A 21,270-nucleotide genomic window follows, 5' to 3' on the forward strand; every position below is an offset into this window, starting at 1 on the left:
GGTAGCCCCAGCGCCCGGCGTCGCTGTAGCTGCCGCCCTCACCACGCGTACCGCCGCAGAAAATAAACCTCTTTATTTAGGGAATGTTTTTGCTTTGCATCCCCTGCTGAAAACCAGCACTGTTAGGAATGACAAATTTGTTGGGCCGGGGTGCATGTGGTGAGAAAACGCTTGGAAAGAGGAGAAAGGCAAAGCTGCTGTGTTACGGAGCTGAGAGGAGGCGTGAAGGTGTTTGCAAAGGGTGGGGCAATGGGCAGCTGCCTTCAGACTGGGAATAAGTATGTTTTTGAAGGAAAAATTGGAAAAAAAAATGGTTCTCAGAATTCACATACTCTCTTGGGGTGAGGCAAAGCGTAACCTGGAACATCGCAGAGCAGTTTAGTGTAAGAAATATTGGTACAGCTAGCTGCAATTTGGCGAAAATTAGAGGAATTGGATTTTAATTGGTAGGAAATGGCTAAGGTGTGAGCTTTAATGGCTGTCTTCCTGCCTTTCTTTTTTTTCCTTAATTGCTTACGGGGCTTGGGTTTGTGTTTAATCCAACAGAATCGTCTGAAAACCAAGACAGATTGCTGGTTTTGCTCTTAAAAGAAAATGGCTCTTTTCGGTACTAGAAATACGATAGGCAACTCAGACTTCGTAGAGGTATTTCATTTACTGATTCAGTTTAGAATTACTTGTTTTAAGATATTGCAGCCACATTTGATTAAGACTCATTATTCATTTGTGAGTTTAAAAAAAATAATCAACTTGCCAAAGGCTGGTGTCGTCTGTGGAAAAACCAGAAACTCTGGTGCTTATTTAATTATTTGAATGCGTAACAGCTCTGCATTTTGGAAAAGTAGACTGACTATATTTAGAAAAAAATATACATGTTATTTTTCCCATGTTACTATTCCCCTCTCAGTCACAGTATTTCTGATTCTTGTATTTATTCTCTTTCTCTTTTGCTCCTTACTAGGATTCCAGTGGATGCCTTTTCTACTTGTCTCTTGGTGGAAAACTTGCTTGTCTTTAATGGATAGTGCTGCTGCTGGTTGATCTCTGGAGACTTTACAGCTCCTTACCTTTTCCGAGGAGATAGCTGCTTGTCCCCTCTGAAGGTCCCGGTGGTAGTAGCTTTTTATCAGTAACCATCTGTGGGAGAAAAAGAAGATGCCTCTACCTTTTGGGTTAAAATTGAAACGAACTCGACGTTACACAGTATCCAGCAAGAGTTGCTTGGTGGCTCGTATCCAGCTGCTCAACAATGAGTTTGTGGAGTTCACGTTGTCGGTGGAAAGCACAGGCCAGGAAAGTCTGGAAGCAGTGGCTCAGAGGCTTGAATTGCGGGAGGTAAGCAAAATGTCGAGCGAAGGCATGATTTTTGTCTCTGGTGCTAGATGACCTATGTGGTGAATCCTTACTATTTGGGTAATGTAACAGCTATCCCGTGTTCCCCTTGTTTCTTCACCTTTTGGTCTTGATGGGGACTTGGATTGCTCCAAAACAGTTGCAAAACTTAGGTTACAGAGCTAAGAAATGTGCTAGGGGAGGACGTGAGAAGTGGCAGTAAATAGAAGCTTAGAGCAATAAACAAAGCGACAATGCTGAAAGTGCTGTTTAAAAAAACCCACAAAGCAACAAAAAAGAAATTCTGCCTAAGCAATGTGGTGAAGAATTACTGCAAGATTTGAGACAGCTTTTAGGTAAGGATACGAGAGAGAGTGTTATTTGTGTGCACGTATCTTTTTTTCTGATGGGTTAATGCTGTGAAAAGAACTTAAAGCACAAAATGTGATAAGTGTACCAGGGACCAACTATTTGTATTGCTTGTTCAAATACCACAAACATGTTTGCAGACACTGTCTTGGAGCAAGTGTATAGTTATTTAGATCAAGTGCCAGCCTCATGAGGCAATGTGGTTCGCACTAATTGCATCTGTATATATCTGTGTAACCTCCCTTTTCCCCCCAGAATTCCGTACTTGATGTTTTGAAGGATCCTTTTGCAACTGAAATTTACTCTCTTGATACACATTTAGTGATTATTCATACATCTCCTGCATCAAGTGAATTACTTCTAAAATGCTGAGCTGTGAAACTTTTTTTAAGATCTACATAGATTACCAACATATGAACCAGTGTCATTGTTATATAATTTTGTTGAACACAGGTGGATTTGATTGTAGTAGCTGAATGCTCTTGATCCTGTGTAAAGTGACATTTCCCACAAGAGTCTGAAAAGGTTTAGTTCATTTATTAGTCATTAAACTGTGACAGCATGTGCACTTCTGGGAGGTGGGAGAGAGAAAACTCATAATAAAAGTTTAGTGTTGCTAACATTTTTCTGAAAAAGATGCTTTTGCTCTGTTATGTGGTCTGCCATATAATGGTGTTTTGAGTAGGGGATTAAAATTCAGGATGAAAACCCTAGCCTTAGGTAACCAAAAGTAGTCATGAAAATAATTGTTGTCTAATACCTGTGACTTTTTGAAATGTTGTATTTTCATTGTCAAGCTATGACAACTGCTTATAACTTTGCTCAAATAATAAGCAAATAAATTTAGGACTCAATCCTGCAAACATTTATTACTGCACACAGCATGCATTACTGTAGGATTTCTCAGTCGGAAAAGCTATATATAGTTAGTTGTAATATATTTTTTTTTCCTGTTTGGTGAATAATAAATAAATGAGATAGATGTGGATCCATTAATCTCTAAGTGTGTGCTTACTGAGGTTGTTTTCAATCCCAATATGCGTTCTTGTAGGTTCTCCAAATATTTTTGTTAGTGTACAGTTATTTTGGAAAAATGCAGTTCTGTGCAACAATGTGACTTTTTTTTGTCTTGCTCCTTCTAGCAAAGGGAGAATTTTAACTACCTCGTAGCCTTAGTGTTTGCTTAGAACACATCAGATATCATATATTTAGAATTCAGTTATTGTTGTGTGAATGGAGCTTGTCAATTTTATCTATCCACTTTCAGATGTCACTGCTAAGTCAATGGAAGGTAAAGAATTTTAACTATATTTGGTTTGCAAAACCCAAAGGCTTTGTCTTCCTGAATGATGACTGCTAGCTTTTATTGAACTAGTCACAGAGCTCTGGAGATGCAGGTTTTTTCAGCTATTCTTTATTATCTCTTTCTTTGGAGCTAGTCCTAAAAATCTGGTAAAAAAAAAAGAGAGAGAGAGAGAGAGAGAGAAAGATGGCAATTCCCTCAATTAAGAGTCGTATATCAGACCAAGGGAGTTGACAGTACACTATTGAATTCTGAGCAGATTCCTTCAGTCATGCATTCTTGCATGGATTATTTTGGCAGGAAAATGTGTTGCAATAAAAGGGAATGGAAAATAGGGATATAAATTACTTTCCAGAGCTTGCATTCAAAAAATGTTGTTCTGCTTTAAATAGTCAGATTTGCCAAGCAGATACTGGGTCATTCCTGACTGCTTGCTTAGTAGAAAGTTTTCAGAAAGAAAAATTTGCTCAGTCCTTTGCTTAAATCTGCAAAACCAGCATTAGTCCTTGATACTGTAAAATACTTTCTATAAGATGTTACATACTGTTAATGCATTAAGCACCCGTAAAGCATGAATGGAATTCAAAGCGTTAAACATGAAAGTATGGCTGTTTATTTGAATACTGAGGCTTAATGCAATTATGAAAACCAAGGCATCAGTTTTGGATTACTGTATATGGGCTATGCAGTTCCCATTGCACCTTCAAACCAGTTTATTGCAGGAGGTATGAGGGAAATCTCTACCTTTTAAAACATTAAATGGTAAAATTTATAAATGTGTCTCGGGTGTAGTCTGCAGTTACTGAATTTGGACGGTGAATTGAATAGCTTACTTTTAATGCTGTGCCGTCTTTTAAGATATTTCTTTTAACAGATATTTATGTAAATGAGTAGTCTTCAAATTATGCTTTGTGTAGCTAAACATTGGTTTTCTTTTGATTTTCCAGTTAGTACTTCTCAATTTCCAAGTTGTATACTAGCATGGACACATAGTTAGGCTTTAGGAAGTCTTAAGTATGTTGATAATTTTATTGTTTTACTGAATGGCAGACTTTACAGAAAAGTGAAATGAATGCATTAAGCTAAGAAGAACATCTTCTGGTATTCACAGAATGTGACTCATCAGCAGTGGACATGTAATCCAGCTCTCTTCAACTGAGGAACTGGGGAAAGAAGCCAAAGGGAACAGGGAACATAAGTAACTTACCCTTTGTAGCACAGCCTGTCTTTTATCCTGTGAGATAAAACTTGATTTATGCAAAAAGCTGTATTTGTTGCGGAAAACGGTTCTGGAATTACAAGTTCTGAAAAAGTGCTGAGAGCTCTGATTGTTAACTACCTTAAAAAGTATGTGCTGTGCTGCTCATCTTGCATCTAGGGCATGAGTATGCAAATTAAATACTAGAAAATACAGAAATGGGTTTTTTTAAATGTTAATACAGCTAGATATCTATAGGATATTTGGTAGGAGATGTTACAACTGATTTACCTCTCTTGCTGGATCTTCTTTTATTTCTGTTTTCTAATAATACTTCTAAACCAGAATGAAGGGGCAAATTCTGCTACTCTGTACAGGCAGAGTCTGACTTAACTGCAGATATGTGGTGGAGATTTGGGGCCAAGTACAAGAACAAATGGTAGGGAACTTCTGTGGAGAGTATGTGTTGTGCATATGCAGGTTCCTGTGTTTGTTTTGGACATGAATAGGAAAGAAGGAATCAAGATTATCCAGATCCCGAATAACTTCAGAGTTCTGAAACAGTGCTTCAGAAATGCTTGAACTATGCTGTAAAACTTTGCTCTAAATTCTAAAATATCAGCTCTTGTTTGGAGAAAACACAAAAAAAATACCACACCAGTGCAGTGTGGTGGTTTCTTAAATGTGTGTTTTGCATATGTAAAGAGTATTTTTAAAATAAGGCCAAGTGCAACCATAAATGTTCTTACATGTGCATGTATCAGTAAACATATTGACTGGCAACTGAAAGTTGGGCCAAGTCATGACAGAGGGGTCACTAACATACTATGTTTATGCCTTGTATCAAAGTCTGACAAAATTTTAGTTAATGCTTGGAGAAAAAAGAAGAGAAGCAGTGCTCATAGCTGAACTGCTATGGTTGCCTCTCTGAACCAAGTTTTCCTTAAAATTAGGAAAGGAGAAATTGTCATGGAGGAATGTATATAAAAACGCAGACTTTCAGTGTGTAATCTAATTAATTTAAAAGATGCTACTTTATTGAAAAACAAACTTGACACCATCTAAAACATATATTAATTGTAAGTGTGCTGTAATTGTAATTTAGCAATCAAGATAAATTGAAGGACAGAGTAGTCCATCAAAAATGAGTAACTGGCTTAGTGCAATTATTGTAGTACTTCCTTTTTCTGAAGGAAAAAAAGCTATACATTCGGGTATAGGATTTGCACACAGTCTTATTACACTGAGCAGCACAAAATTAAGGTTTTTCCTTGAAGGAAATAGTGGCAGTTAGGAAGCCTTGCCCCAGATTTCTTTAGCTTTTTTATAAAGTTAGGTCAGAAATTGAATATACCACTTCATTGTATTTTTTCACTGTCACAATGGCTGTGAATTGCTGTACAGTTTTATATTAATTTTGATAGAGGAGGTTTTCTTTACTTCTGAAACGAAGACATTAGTTTATTGTTTAGGATTTTTAGACTACTTTGAAATTTTGCTTTTCCCTGTTGTAAAGGAATCAGAATTTAAGCCTCTGGTGAATGGGAACCACTGTGTAAGGTGTGAGTCAAAAGCAGATATGTGAGTCCATCCTTCCTGGAGCCTTGGACAGTGGTGGAAAAAAGTAACATGATTTTTAAAAAAAACCACTATGTTTCTACATTTCTTGGTCATGTTGATAACTGACCTGTTTCTGCAAGAGGTTAAAATATGTCTTGGATGTAATGTCTTCTATGCACTATGAAGGTGTTGCTCTTTAGCTTGTAAATTAGCCAGTTTACCTTAATGTAGTGATGGGTAGAATCTGCCTTGCCTGTCAGAAGACCGTTTATTCAAGATATTTGAAGGGTGTAAAACGCAGTGTGTTGTGATTTGTACAATGTTTTAATTTGAATAAATTAGAGTATGTCAGATTACCTTGCAAAGTATTGATTTTGTTTGTTTATTTCTTATCCCTGCTGTTTTGCTTTAAGCTCTGGTTGGCAATTGCTTTGTTTAAATAGTGTTTGTGAAACCCATATTGGAGTAGTTAGGAGAAAATATTTGCGTGTGGGTGAGTGTGGGGAAAAAGGTTTCCATGATGAAAGAACTAAGACTTAAGACCGACTTCTGCCTGTATTTATATAGCTACCCTGTTAAATGCTCCCTCCTGCAGCTACAGTTGAAGATCTTGTCAGTACTAGAACAACAAAAATAGTATAAGTAAAAGTACCCTAAAGTGAGTAGCTTCAAGATGGAGAAAAGGGAGGGATTTTTATGAGGCTCGCCAAAGGTCCTCCTTTTTCTGCCAGAAGAATTGGTTGTGGTAGTATGTAGAGGAGTGCAGCTGGTACATGGCAAGACTCACAGTTGTGGGGTTTTTTTCCCACCACTTCCAGGAAGTCTTGGATCTTGTACAATGGCCAGTCCAGGCTGCTCCAAATCTTTTCTCCCCTAGAGATTGGGAAGATTTATGGAGGAGGTTGTCTGCTATGGTAAGAGTGGAGTTTCTGGAGAATTTTCAGGGCCTCTTGTTACCTTCTGTATTTCTTAACATTGGGAGTAGGGTAAAGCTTTGGCTTGGTATCTGGCAGTTGTGCATGGTACAATAATATTGACCCAGTTCTCTTGCATGCAGTTTATTTGAACTGTGATATCCTGATGGCAGGAGCTGTTTTGTATCCACTCATGTAATAAAGCGAGACGCAGTGGAGCCCTTGGGCTAACTGGGATTTTATAAAGTCCGACTGCAGTGCTTATTCTTCAGTAATGAGATGGTGTTTTCAGCACTGTGTTCAGGAAAGTCTTATGGCTTGTTTTATTTGTACATACCAGTGTAAAAGAGGAAAAGCTTGAAAACATATTTTGATTGCATTCTTCTGTAAACCCTGTTATTTATTTATTTATTTTTTTAATTTCTTGCCTCACATCTTAGGATGATGGTTCCTCAGGTCAGTGTACACTTGAGGCAGGTAGTAGATTGCCTTAATTAGAAGGCACTGTGTTATAAATTAGAAAACACTTCTCTTTTCCAGTCTTTTTGTAACCTGTGAGATATTCTGTAAGATTTGTATTATAGGATATGGAAATGAGCTAGGAAATATATAATTAAATACATAAGTTTGAAGTAGACTTTGAACACTGTTATGCCTCAGGGGAATGTGTGGTAAAGTCTATTTGTTTGTCCTCCTTGCTTCCATCCACAAAAGTGCTGAGTTTTTTTTTCCTTTAGTCTGAGGCTTAATAATGTTTTCTTTTTCTTTTTTAAAGATGGCAGTAATAGCATGGTATGAAAATCCTAGGGAACATAACTTTTTCTTTATATTATATTGTCAAAAAAGGTCGAGTTTGGGGATGATAATAGATGCTGTTAAGCTCAAGTGAGAAGATGACACACATTTGATACGTGGCATATACATTTGTCACTTTTTTATTTTTTTTTTCTTTTCTAGATAGTGTAAACTGTGACCAAAACAGACCCTGAAATTCTATATTGACTTTTTTTTTATACTGCTAATCAGAATAACTGATATATACAAGTGATGATTAGATTATATTAGAGCCAAAGTGGAATTATATTACGGATGAGGCTGATCCATATTAAGGAAAATAAAATGAAATACAGCAGTTAATTGGAACTAAGTAATATCAGGCAGTTGGTAGAGGGAAGAAGGACTATCTCATTGATTCCATTTCAAATTATAAAACAGATAAGGAACAGCAAAGTATGCTCAACAGATGTGGAAACTGATGAGAATTCTAAGATTTAAAGCTCAGTTTTTAATGAGTTTGTAAAAGATAATACTTCTTTTTTAAAAAACCAAGGTTTTATTTAATTTACATCCAAGAATTTTTCAGTAAACTGTTTCTCTTTGTCAGCACCAATTTTATAATGGCATAGAATCACATAATAGTTTGAGTTGGAAGGGACCTCTCAGGGTGCACGATCCCACCCTCTGCTCAGGAAAGCCAGCTTGGATCAGGTGGCTCAGGCTTTGCCTGGGTGAGTTCGAGTGCCTCCAAGGATAGAGATTTGACACCTTTTGGGGCTACCTGTTCCGGTGTTCAGTTAGTCTTGTTGTGGAATTTTTTTCCTGATCTAATTGGAATTTCCCACATTGCAGCTTGTGCCCAGTGCTTCTCATACTTGTAGTGAGCGCTTCCAAAAAGTCTGGCTCTGTCTTGTCTATACCCTGCTCTTAGGCAATTGAAGTCCACAGTAAGATTTTACGTTAGTCTCTTCTTAAGACTGGTCAGCCCCACTTCTCCAACTCTCATCATACATCATGCCAAAAGATACAATATAGTCATCTACAGTAATGTAGTTTTGTGGCACTTGTACCTGACAAAGCTCCTCTGCTTAGCTTAGGAAGTCTGGTTGACTTCATAGATGAAGTCACATCACTCCCACCAACTTGTGAGCTGTAATACTGTGTTGGGCTTTTGGTACTTTTGTCTTCTTGATACTCTTGAACTTTTATGGAAAAATGCTTACTATTCCTGTCTGTAGTGACAGAAAGAAGCTAGGCAGAAAGTAACGGTGCAGAAATTATATGTTCTTTTTATTTCTAGTAGATTTTCTTCAAAGGGGTTGGGTCATGAATAAGTCATTAAAATAAATGAACCTCAAAGTAGTGTTAATCTTAACGGCTTAACATATTTTAAGAATTATGTCATGACATTCTTTTTAGAATTGGGTGTTGTCCTGAGCTGCTAATAATAAAATGTTTTAGCAATGAATAAAAATGGATTCTATTTTAATCAGTGCGAATATTCCAGGGTGCATAAGCTCCGCTGAAAACACAGGATCAAATTCTGTCCCTGAAGTCAAGTGAAAGGTTTGCATACAAGTCAAAAGACAGACTTTGGTCCATAGTGTTTTGCTTGGCTTTTATTTTATTTTTGATAGTCCAGATTGAAAGAGTTTGTAAGGGAAAACACCGTGGCAGAAAAATCTTGCTTAAAGATATGATGGGTTCCAGAGAATATTTTAAAAAGTGGAATCATTTTTCTTAGTTTGTTGTGCCACTATTTTAAAAAGTGGAATCATTTGTCTTAGTCTGTTGTGCCAGTAGCTACTCAGTTCTGTGCGTAGGCAAGAAAAAGCAGTCAGTGTTTTTAAAGAAACAAACCAGTGCAAGTGATCATCATGCCTTAAAAATAGGCTATACGTTCAGTTTAGACTTCAGGGTGTAGAGCCCGTAGTATCTTACATCAGAAGGTTTGAAACGGTGATGGTGTTAACACAAGTTTGTGCTCTTTCTCTCCTAACCTTGTTATACATCTGTGCTTCTTTGAGGGTTAAATACACCAAGGCTGCAGATGAAAGTTATTCAAACAGTTGCTTAGAAGTTTTTGCATACATTTTTTAGTTGGTTTCCAAAAGTGTTTGTATGGTATCTTGTATAGAAGTCTTTCGACTTCATTGGTGTGCTATTGTGGTTCTGTAGCTGTTATCCTTAGGTTTCAGTCTCTGCCTTAGCCTCTACTCACCCAGAAGGTTGTGGTTCGGTGTTTCAGATCACATGGTTGATGCGGTTGACCTGTTGGGCAGATGGGCTGGGCCAGCACAGTAGGCTTTCTTTTTTGAGCTCTTCCTAGCAAGTGAGATCAGATAGCTCATGGCATATAGTTCAACTTCAACTCTTACTTTTGGTTTTTGGTCCCCTAGTTTACTTACCATTTTGCATTACATATCGGGGCAATCTGTTCCAGTGTTTTGGCTTGGTCAAGAGTTGCCTGCTCAGGCAAGGTAGCTTTCTGCTGTACCTGGTCATTTGCTGGCTCGTGGGATGAGCCGTGCATTGCTTTAATGAGCTTGTCTTCGACTGACCAGCTGTCCTGTGCTCTTTTGTCCTTCAGCATCTCATGTGAGCCTGCCTGCCAGCTCACCAGAGAAGCCATACTTTACTCTCCTGCTGTCCAGTGTGATTTTCTATTTGCCTTCCGCACTTCCCTAGTTTTCCTGTCACACATAAATGCTTACTACTAACATCTGTGAGTTGCCACAACAGGGTCAGGGACAATTTGCAAATAAAGAGCAGGTTTGGTAATGTTTTAGGTGGGGGACCTTGTGTACGTGGATTGCATATCTAGAAGTAATGTCTGCTTTTGATATTAAATGTCTCTCCAGTTCTCTAAGTTTTCAATAACCCATAGCCTTAGTCAGTGTTTTAAAACCTTTATTTCTAAGTAGCAAGATGTTCACACAATAGATTTTATTTAATACTGCAATATTGACTTTTTTTCATCATTTAAATGCCTCTTTTTCAGATTACGTATTTCAGTCTGTGGTATTATAATAAGCAGAATCAGCGCAGATGGGTAGATTTGGACAAACCTCTGAAAAAACAGCTGGACAAATACGCCTTGGAGCCAACTGTGTATTTTGGAGTGGTGTTCTATGTGCCTACTGTTTCTCAGCTTCAGCAGTAGATTACCAGGTAAACTTAATACATATGTCTATAATTTTGCTTTCGGCATTCTGAAATATATGGTTTATTTAAAAATTGTCTGCTTCCCTCCCCTCTCCCCACCCCCAAATGGAAATTATTATTTTAGTCAGAATTTGTGTTCAAACTGTGTATTTATTTCCCTTTTGAATATTTAAAGTATGTGACAAACTAAGCAAACAACTAATTTTTTGGTGATGTTAGGAATCTATTCAAACCTGTTTTCAGTAATAGGCATACTTGCATGGTCAGACTTTTAATTGTTGTAGTCCCTTCATGTTTGTCTCTCTTTGTTTTGAAGAGCCATATGTTGCTTTCAGGGACGTCCATCCTGCACAAAGCACATGCAGATTTTATAGAGCTATGCTTTCCTTTATTTTGCTTTCAGTACTTACTTTACTTTCAGTACAATACATTGGCAAACTACAGGCTAAGCTTCAGCTTGTGATTTTTTGTGTGTGTGTATCACTGAGCAATGAAGATGGATGTTAGCTTTGAGATCATACATACATTTCTACTGTGAATCTGGGGAATGTCACATAAGTGGTGCTGACTGCAGGGGAAAAGTAAAATTGAGCAGGTATACTGGCCAGTTATTCCTATGGGCCTATATATTGGCTTCTAGTGTCTTAATGTGTATAGTTTTTCTGATTTAATTATTATTTTTAACAGGCAAATTAGTACAAAATCAGTAACTGGATTACAAACATATATTTGGTATTTCAGAAATATGTGCTTGCATTAATCAACCTGTTTAAGCTGGTAACTGCAAGTTGGCCCTGCTTTGAGTGGGGAGTTGAACCAGATGATCACTCGGAGGTCTTTTCCATCTTAATTTATTCTGTGGTTACATGAAACTGTCTTTATATAATCTGGTGCTAAAACACTTTGCCAGAGACCTTTCCCACAAATTGTGATGTGAAAGCTTTTCAGGGAGATAAGCCTCTTGGTGGAGACACTGGTGCTGTAATGCCTGGCAGCTTTAGTTTTTGGGTTTTTTCTGTGTAATTTTTGTAAGATTATTTTCTTTCTGAAAACTCTGAAATTTGGGGCTTTTTCTCAGCAATGTTACTGGCTTAAAAAGTCATTCAAGTGGTCTTTCTTTTTTCTTTTTTTAATAAATCTTTGGTTCAGATTCTGTGCTTGTTGGTGTACTAGGATGCATTAGAGTAAGGTAAATGTCATGTGTTGCATTGAATAGCTAAATTGCCTGAAAAACCTCGAATAGTCTTCTGTGGCATTTATTTAAAGAATATGATGTTTATGCTGGAGCTTTAACAGCAATTTTGCAGTATGCTGCCATGTAGGAAGCAGGAATTTTGTGCCAACCTTATACTCAAGTCCTAGAGGATGTTACTTGCTTTGATGTATGATAGTGAGAGTCTGGATTAGTTTCAGAAATCTGTGGATTTTTTTAATGCTTTTTCAATATAAATGAGAATGAGCATGTTTAAGCAAATCCTCTGTTTAATGTATACCAGGAAATGGAAATCGTATTTGTACTAGCATGAGGTAGCGTCAAGATTGTTCATCTGTATGCTTACTTTTAATAGCAGTTCTATGGAAAGAGCTTACATTCTACTGCTTGACTGGGAAGAATTATATCCCCAAATGCCTTGATACGCAGTGACTTTTTCCTTTCCTGTTTTTTTAAGGCCTGAGTTTAGACCCAGCTGTTCTTGTGTGTGTTGTATAAGGATATTATCTACTGTCATGACATACTGCTTTTCTGTAGTAGGATCCAGAAGAGCCTAAACAATATTTATAAAATGTCACTGTATTTAACAGGCTGTTAAATAGTGAGGGAAGAGAGACATCTTTTAGCCTGATGACAATTTGTGTGGTGTTTACCTGACCTTTCTAATCACTGAATGAATTGCAGCATGTGCTTCCATGTTCTCGGTATTAAAGCCTTACTTTACAAGAGTTAACCTACAATATGAGGAAGTTAAGAAGCTTTTAAAACTAGACTTACAGAAGACATATGTCCTTCCTGGAAAAGTCTGTGTAGCTATAATGGCGGTTTTGAGTTTTGAGGTGTTTTGGGCTCCAGATAGGGTGTTCCATGGATGGCTGAAAGGGGCAGAAGAATTCAAAATAGTCATTCAGACTGTGGACAAACTGTACAGCTAGTAGCAGTTGCATGTACAAGAGACAACCCAGGAAAAGTTTGGATTAGAGGGAAAAAATGGTGCCTTGAAAGTGAGAACAAAATTTACTCAGAAGTTGTAATGCAGAAAGTCATTATTGTGATTGAAGGGATGCGTGATCTTAAATCTATTGGAAGAGAATGCAGCAATACAGCAGCAGCTTACTGAATATTGTAAAGAGGAGATAAGAATATTAAGGAAGGAAGAGGTAGAAATAAAAAACTTAGGAGAGTATGGTAGTATTGCAGAATCATAGAGTGTTTTGGGTTGGAAGGGACCTTTGGAGGTCATCTAGTTCAACCCCCCTGTAGTGAGCAGGGACATCTTTAACTAGATCAGGTTGCTCAGAGCCCCATCCAACCTGGCCTAGTAGATAGAAATCATGGCGATTCTTTGTTTTAAGAGGTATTTGATTATAAGGGTATTTGATGAGATATAAGAGTATTTGATTCTGCAGTGTTACGTGAAAGCTAAGGGAGGAGTTAACAAAGACCATGAAATAGTGAGTACAAATGATGAGGAAGACCACCCTCCACAGAAACTGGGGAATGCAGAGAGACATAAGAAATGCAGGCATGTTCATTTGCACTCTCTTTAAATTAAGAAGCCTGTGTTAGCTTTTTCTTTTTTTCCCCATGTAGGTATCAGTATTATTTGCAATTAAAGAAAGATATCTTGGAGGGCAACATTCCTTGCACCCTGGAACAAGCGATACATCTGGCTGGTTTAGCTGTTCAGGGTAAGTAAGGCAATTGTGCCAATTAGTTAATGTTGCATTAGGAACTTTGGTGATATATTTTCTATTGCACAGTTTCCATTTACTGCTCAAAGACCCAACTCAGTAAGTTGTGAAAGGCTTGCTCCTTGGAACTTCATCATATGGGCTGAGGAGGGGGAACAGTGGGATCAGTGGCCCTGGACTTGCTAGTATTTCTGTGCAATCCTCAGAGGTATACCAGGGTATCTAACATGTATTTCAGGAGCTGGGTTTGAATTAGACATCAGAGTTCCTTTGAGGGCAAGGGCTTTAGTCATCTGCTCACATCGATAGACCTTTCATCTGTTTCTGTTAACGAAGACTCTTTATTCTGACATGGTAATGAGAGAGAGAGAGATATGTTTTAATAAATAAGCAAATTTGAATGTACGGTAGTACTTGTATCTCCACTTTTTCTCCAAAATATCCTAACACCTAAGATTATTTCAAGTTAGCGTGCAAGACTGTTAACAATTCCTATGTTCAAATCGCTCCTGAAGACCCGTTTCTGTGATATCTACATGAAAATGGCTATTTTATTTTTCCGAACTGAAGCATACACCAGACAACTACTAGTCCTAAGTCTGTCTGCACTGATCATGTCTGGAGTTCCCTGCTAACATGCTTGTTTGATCTTAAATCTCTCAAAATAAAAGTTTTTAATAGCAACAGCTTTGTTTAGTGTGTTTGTATATTGCTTCACAGTGAATGCCACTCCAGTATATCTAACAGCAATTGTAAATCTGCCAAAATTGAAAGGGACTTAAAATCATTGGCAGTACATACAACTTAACTTCTTTTTGTCTTTTTTTTTTAATTATATGTGTTGGTGGTATCACATTAAAGACAATGATTATGTTTTTTGAAAATGTGGTTACCAGTGGAGTAGGGTGAATTGTATTAGCGACTTGTTTATATAACAGCGAATCTGTTTAATCCAAGCCAGGATTTAATGGTCTTCTACTGACAAAATCTTGCTTTGTTATTTTCATATCTTTGGACAGTGTAAATGTCTCTCCGCACAGTGAGTTGTTTATAGAAATCTTTCAATATATTCCTCTTTCCAGATGGAAAATATTTATCCTTTTAGCTTTCCCATTCCTTTTTCAGTCTTGTATAAGAGAGAGAAACTGTGTGTGTTGATAACACAGTGAAAAACAACTTAGTAAAAATGCAGGTTTTAAATTAACGGCATGATGTAAAATCAAAACTGTTATTAAAATCAAAACTGTTATTAAGTCCCTTCTGAGCATGCCTGTGAGTCTGGGAAGGCTTCTACAGCCCCCTTTCTGCATGTCTGGGTGCAGGGAGCTGTAGAAGGCCTGCAGGTGGAAGGGTGCTCCAGCTGCTCTGTGCGGTGTCAGAGTCCATCTGCAAGTTACAGCAGTCTGCTGGTGCTATACTGCCAGTAATTAGGTATCTGACAGGAGGGAGTAAAGAAGATGGAGCCAGACTCTTCTCAGGTGATGGCCACAAATTGAAATACAGGAAATTTAATCTAAACTTAGTAAGAGTTTTCTGTTGTTAGAGTGGTGAGACACTGGAACAGGTTGCCCAGAGAAGTTGTAAAGTCTCCATCCTCTCTATTCAAAACTTGACCAGAGAAGGCTCCGAGAAAATACGCTGTAGCTGACCCTGCTTAGGGCTAGAACTCCAGAGGCCCCTTCTAACCTCAACCATTCTGTGATCAAAAAACCAAACAAATAAAAACCCAAAGAACTTGGAGCAACACTGATTGTTTTATCGTTTCTTCTCCTTTCCTACCCACAAGGAGTGTTATCAATTTTTCTGAACAAGGTAAAAAGATGGGATGTGGTTTTCCTTTTCTTCTTCATAAACATGACTGGTTAGTTTGTTCTGTTGTTTTAGTTTCAGATCATAGTTCAATAGGGTGGAGATTTGCTACTTGGAGATCCTGCTGCAATTAATTGGGTATTGAATAATTTTGTTACAAATGTTTGATTCCAATAATTTTTTTATTTTTTAGCTGATTTTGGAGACTATGATCAGTATGAATCTCAGGAGTTTCTACAAAGATTTGCTTTGTTTCCAGTGGTAAGTAATTACTTTAAATTGATAAAGTTAAATTTAAATCTTTCTTTAGATTGGTAAATGCAAACCATTGTTAAAGACTCCATGATACATCTAGCTTACTGCTCCCTAGATTATCAAATTCAGTAAAGATTTTCTTTGAGTCTGGAGTGAAATACGATACCTTATATTACACAGAAGCACAGATGTTGCAAGATCTTTTCAATTTTATGACATATTACACTGAAAACAAGGCTGGGTAGAGATGGGAAAGTGAGTAAAACCCCTTCAAAACATTGTGCTTTTTGGTTTTGTTTGTGTTCACATTACAACATCTAAGCTCCAAGACTGGAGTGGAAGGTTGATTCACTTGTGAACCATTAACTTTTGTAGAATATTTTGTATTTCATTCTATAAATACTATCTTACCTTAAGGGTTGGCTACAAGAGGAAAAAATATTGGAAGAAGCGACACAGAAAGTTGCCTTGCTACATCAGAAGTACAGGTAACATTTCTAAAACTCTTTATTGCTTAATTTTGATGTGATTGCTTCAGTACAGGAAGCTGGGAATTTCAGAAGACAGTTGAACTAATCTCACCTCCAATTTAAATGAGTTTTTCACTGATAGATCTGCATTAAAATTAAAAGAATTTTTTGCTCAATGAAAGTGAAAAGAGAACAGACTGACCATTAAGATAAATGAGAGGATTCTGTTTGAAAATTAAGAATCTGGGACAAAATTAGATAGTGTGACTTTACCTGTATATAATTTCTGAAACTTGTTTATGTGAAGTTCTGACCCCAGTAAGGATGTTCCTTGATAAACGTCACTGGCAGATACTGAGGGCAGTAGAAGTGTAGAGACAGTCACTGTGCCAGAATGCTTATGATCTTATTAAGTAAAAGGTAGCTAAGATGTCCAAGACAAAGGAAAGTTAAGTTCATCAGTTCAGTGAGTTTATCAGGGAAAAATGTTTGTGACTGTGTGAATAATACTGATTATTTTTTCCTGTATTGGTTTAAAACAACAGTTTGAAAATTTCAAATCCGTTTACCTTTGAAATGCTTTTGTAACAAGATTGCATGGTTAAGGTTCAGCAAAGAAAACTTACTCTGTATGACATTACAAAAAAGTGAAAAAACAGAGAGGTTGGTGATTGAAAAAGTAATTGAGTAACACAAGAATGAGCATGACAGGATTCTGCAGGTAGAGATAATGTCTTTGTGAGATCAGCTGAGGTAGGTAGGGAAACACAAGCTTTTAATCCCTGTGACACTACTGCAAGTCTGTGAGAAAACTGTCTTTGCCAGTTGGTCTAATTAAAAAAAAAAATTACATTTACCTACAGGTCTCGTCCTTCTCATGTTTTCAAACCATTACAGTTAAAACTCTGTCAGCATTTAGAAAATGAGACTTGCTTTCCTGAAATGTGAAACATCAAACTTTGTATTGGTCCTAGAGATGTATACTGCAATAGGAGAAATTCAGGTCTTGAACGCATGTGCCAGAATAATCATTCTGGTAAAGTGAGAAAATATGGTGACAATGATGGATTTGAAGAAGCACGTGATAATTGTCTGCCATTAGCAGAGATGATAATTTCAACTGGTCTTTGATGCCATTTACCCCTAGAGTTGCCTGAGAAAAAGAAGTTACTAGAATCAAAGTGTAAAGGCTGAGACAAATATATCAGCCATTGGTACAGATGAAAACAGCATGATTTGATGGTTGCCTGGATGTCTTGGGGATGCTTTTCAAGCTGTGACAGTGTCAGTTAGAGTAAAACAAAGATTTTTATTTTTTTTTTCTTATTGACAGTAGTAGCTGATCGTTGTTTTCATTTGTAGAGGCCTTACTCCTCCTGATGCAGAGATGTTATATATGCAAGAAGTAGAGAGAATGGAGGGCTATGGTGAAGAGACCTATCCTGCAAAGGTAAACAGGGCTTTGATCTTTGTCTCGGTTGCTTTTTCCCCTGTGTAAAGAGGGTTATTTCCTGCCCAAAATAAATAAAAAACAAAACCCACACCACCCCTTTTCTCCCCTAGAATTGTAAAAGTACTTGCTTCTCAAGTAACTTTACTTTCAAAGACTTTTTTTCTGTATTTGCATAACTTCTTGCAACTTTTTACAGGACAGCCAAGGAAGTGACATATTCATTGGAGCATGTCTTGATGGTATCTTTGTGAAACACAAAAATGGTCGTCCTCCAGTTGTATTTAGGTTAGTATTGCTCTTTCTTAAAATATCTGTGCACTTCACATTTTTTATGTGTTCCTCATTAGCATGAATGACTCTTAGATATGATGAATATTTATTCATTTGATAAACCTGAACACAATTTTGTAGCTGTCCGTGGGAATTTTTCAACGTTTTCATTGCAGGATGAGTCTCTTTAAGCCAGATTAATTCTAAGAGATGAACATTTAAAATACATTTAATTGCAATACATTTATTGAGTCAAAAAGGAGCTATTCTATGCACATAGTACATCTTAAGTCCTGAGATCGGCACATCAATTTACTTAGAAATATTCAACTGTAGAATTATCCAGGAGTTCCTTTCATCTATTATATATAAAAGAAATAGAGGAGAGTCGCATGGTAATATTCCTTTCATTATTTTGGATTCATACATTGTTTTAGTTTATTATTTAATGTTCTGATAGTTAAATTGTAGACATAGGCGTGCCTGCAACTTACCTAACAGTTAAAATTCAGTCTTCATGTGAAATGGCCTAAGTTTGAGAGGTTCAAATCCCACTGAGTTTAAGCGGGGTTGCTTGGGCATCTTTGGGCAGAATTTGGAATAAAATAACAAAAATACGTATCGAGATTTTTTTTTTTTAATGAATCTTAGTAAACTGTAGTTATTGCTAGAGCAAGAAGGACTTTATTCTTAGTGAACTTTCATCTTCTAGGATTGAATTTTTGGCTGAATATGAACAGAATCTTGAAATACTGTGGTCCAACAGTTACTGGAACTCGTGGTGAATTTCTGGGGTTAGGAAAGTAGCAACTGTGCGTTTTGTTTAATAGCATTTACAAATTCAATACCATTAACTGTCCTTCACAAAAATCTCTATCACTGCTACTGATAGGAGAGTTGATGCCAAGTTCTTAATTGTGTAGAGTGGTAGAAATGCCCTGCTCTGCTTTCTTGCAGAATGAAGCAACAACAGCTCTGCTGTCTGACTTTCCAAGCACACAGGGGAGAGCAATAAAGCTTTGTCCATGCATTTCACATAATTTCGCAAAGAACTGCAGGTGCAGTGTCTGTATTAACATAAGAAAAAAGTTACATATTGGAGATCATCAGAAAGTATTCATATTCCAATTTCAGGATCCATTTTTCTGCTCTTTTGCTTATTTGTTGTATGACTATAGGCAGTTCTTCCGGAGATAGTTATATCATGGTATTAGGGTGGCAGAAAAACATAGCCAAATGACCCACTACTACAATTTACAAAGGCTGGGTTATGCTTCAGATTGATTCAAGTAATTTCATGATTGCATCCATAAATGCCTATGAACCAAGGCCTTAAATTGGAAGAGTCTTTGTTCTACATCAAAATGCGGATGTCAGTGTTTCTCTACTTCATGCACATGATGGTGAGTAGCTATGGAAAATGCTATCAGCCTGTCAAGGTTTAGCCACAGTTGGCAACGAAGCACGGCACAGCAACTTGCTCACCCTCCTCCCCCAGCGCAATGAGGGTGAGAATCTGAAGAGCAAAAGTAAGAAAACTCATGCGTTGAGATAAGAGCAGTTTAATAATTGCAATAAAATAATAATAATATTATTAATAATAAAAATTGTAATGAAAAGGAAAACAACAAGAGGGAGAGAGAAACAAAACCCAGGAAAAACAAGTGATGCAACCTCTCACCACCTGACCCACACCCAGCCCATCCCTGAGCAGGGGTCACTGCCCCCCAGCCAGCTCCCTCTAGTTTATATACTGAGCATGATGTCATATGGTATGGAATATACCCCTTTGGGCAGTTTGGATCAGCTGTCTGTGCTGTGCCCCCTCCCAGCTTCTTGTGCACCTGGGCAGAGCAGGGGAAGCTGAAAAGTCGTTGACGTAGTCTAAGTGCTACTTAGCAACAACTAAAACATCAGTGTGTTATCAACATTCTTCTCATCCTAAATCCAAAACACAGCACTATGCCAGCTACTAGGAAGAAAATTAACTCTGCCCCAGCCGCTACTAGGAAGAAAATTAACTCTATCACAACTGAAACGAGGACATTGTCCACCACTTATTCTATACCATCTGTGTCATGCCTAGGTCCTACCCTTTCCAATACATTCCAATTAATCACCACCACTTTCCTTGTCTTTTGATATATACATACACATATAAATTCCTTAGTCTACGGGCCATCACGCTAAAATGTCCGTTGAGTACATTTGGTCCATGACTTTGGGCTCCATCTGTCATAACAGTCCTTCAAGGCAGGAGAGATCGTGTGTGGTGTTGGATTGTTGCATGCTGAAGCTAGTTCTGGTTCCATCACTGCTGCACTTGCTCAGTTTTGTCAACATTCACTCTTCATTGTGATACTTGTACTATAGTACCGTTGATATGGCATATAGCCACCATAGAAGTGATGATATCCAGTATTATATAGCAATTCACATCATATTGTTCAGTGCGTTGGCTATTCTCAACCAAAATCAAATCCCCTTGAGGTACACACTGGACTTCCCCATTCTCCTGCATTACCCACCAAGTGCACCCAGGTCCTTGAGCAAAAGCAATCCCACAAATGGGTTTTCCTTTGCCCGAGGCAGGAATAACCCAGACTGTCTTCCCCAGCATTTTTTTTTATGTGCACTACAGGGAATTTATACCTCTCTATAGCACGTAAGAGTTTTGATTGGGCAGGGCCAGCCCAACTGGCAGATCCCCTAGTGTTGACTAACCGGGTGGCTTTTGTTAAATGTGTATCCCAACATTTGAATGTCCCAGCACCCGTTGCTCTCAGTGTGGTCTTTAATAGCCCATCATACTGTTTGATTTTCCCAGAGGCTGGTGCATGATAGGGGATGTGACGTACCCACTCAGTGCTATGCTCTTTGGCCCAGGTGTCTATGAGGCTGTTTTGGAAATGAGTCCTGTTGTCCGGCTCAATTCTTTCTGGGGTGCCATGTCACCACAGGACTTGCTTTTCAAGACCCACGATACTGTTCCGGGCGGTGGCATGGGGCATGGGATGTGTTTCTAGCCATCTGGTGGTGGCTTCCACCATGGTGAGCACATAGTTGGTTTGTGGGAGTGTGATACAATCAATCTTCAAGGCCTCCCCATATTTATATTCCAGCCACTGTCCTCCATACCAGCGAGGCTTTAACTGCTTGGCTCGTTTGATTGCAGCGCGAGTTTCACATACATGGACAACCTGTGCAATAGCGTCCATGGTCAAGTCCGCCCATTGGTCATGAGCTCATATGTTTGTTGCATCTTTTCCTTGATGGCCTGAGGTATTGTGGGCCCATGGAGCTATAAATAATTCACCCTTGTGTTGCCAGTCCAGATCCACCTGAGGCACTTCAATCTTAGCAGCCTGATCCATCTGTGGGTTGGTTTGATGTTCTTCAGTGGCCCGGCTCTTGTGTACGTGAGCATCTACGTCACGTACCTTTACAACCGGGTTCTCTACCTGGGCAGCAAAATCTTGCCACCAGTT

General features: G+C 38.0%; 1 protein-coding gene across 1 annotated transcript in view; it reads left to right on the forward strand.

Moving 5' to 3' along the window:
* The first annotated feature begins 1,155 nt into the window (after window positions 1–1,155).
* The window catches only part of PTPN21 (protein tyrosine phosphatase non-receptor type 21), a 39,168-nt gene continuing 19,053 nt past the window's right edge, over window positions 1,156–21,270 (forward strand). Inside the window, 7 exon segments of the mRNA XM_009638857.1 lie at window positions 1,156–1,335; window positions 10,455–10,624; window positions 13,425–13,522; window positions 15,528–15,595; window positions 16,007–16,077; window positions 17,422–17,509; window positions 17,709–17,797. Coding sequence (XP_009637152.1) covers window positions 1,156–1,335; window positions 10,455–10,624; window positions 13,425–13,522; window positions 15,528–15,595; window positions 16,007–16,077; window positions 17,422–17,509; window positions 17,709–17,797 — 764 coding nt within the window.

Source organism: Egretta garzetta, unplaced genomic scaffold (genome assembly GCF_000687185.1).
Source record: "Egretta garzetta isolate BGI_Z169 unplaced genomic scaffold, ASM68718v1 scaffold435, whole genome shotgun sequence".
Taxonomy (NCBI): domain Eukaryota; kingdom Metazoa; phylum Chordata; class Aves; order Pelecaniformes; family Ardeidae; genus Egretta; species Egretta garzetta.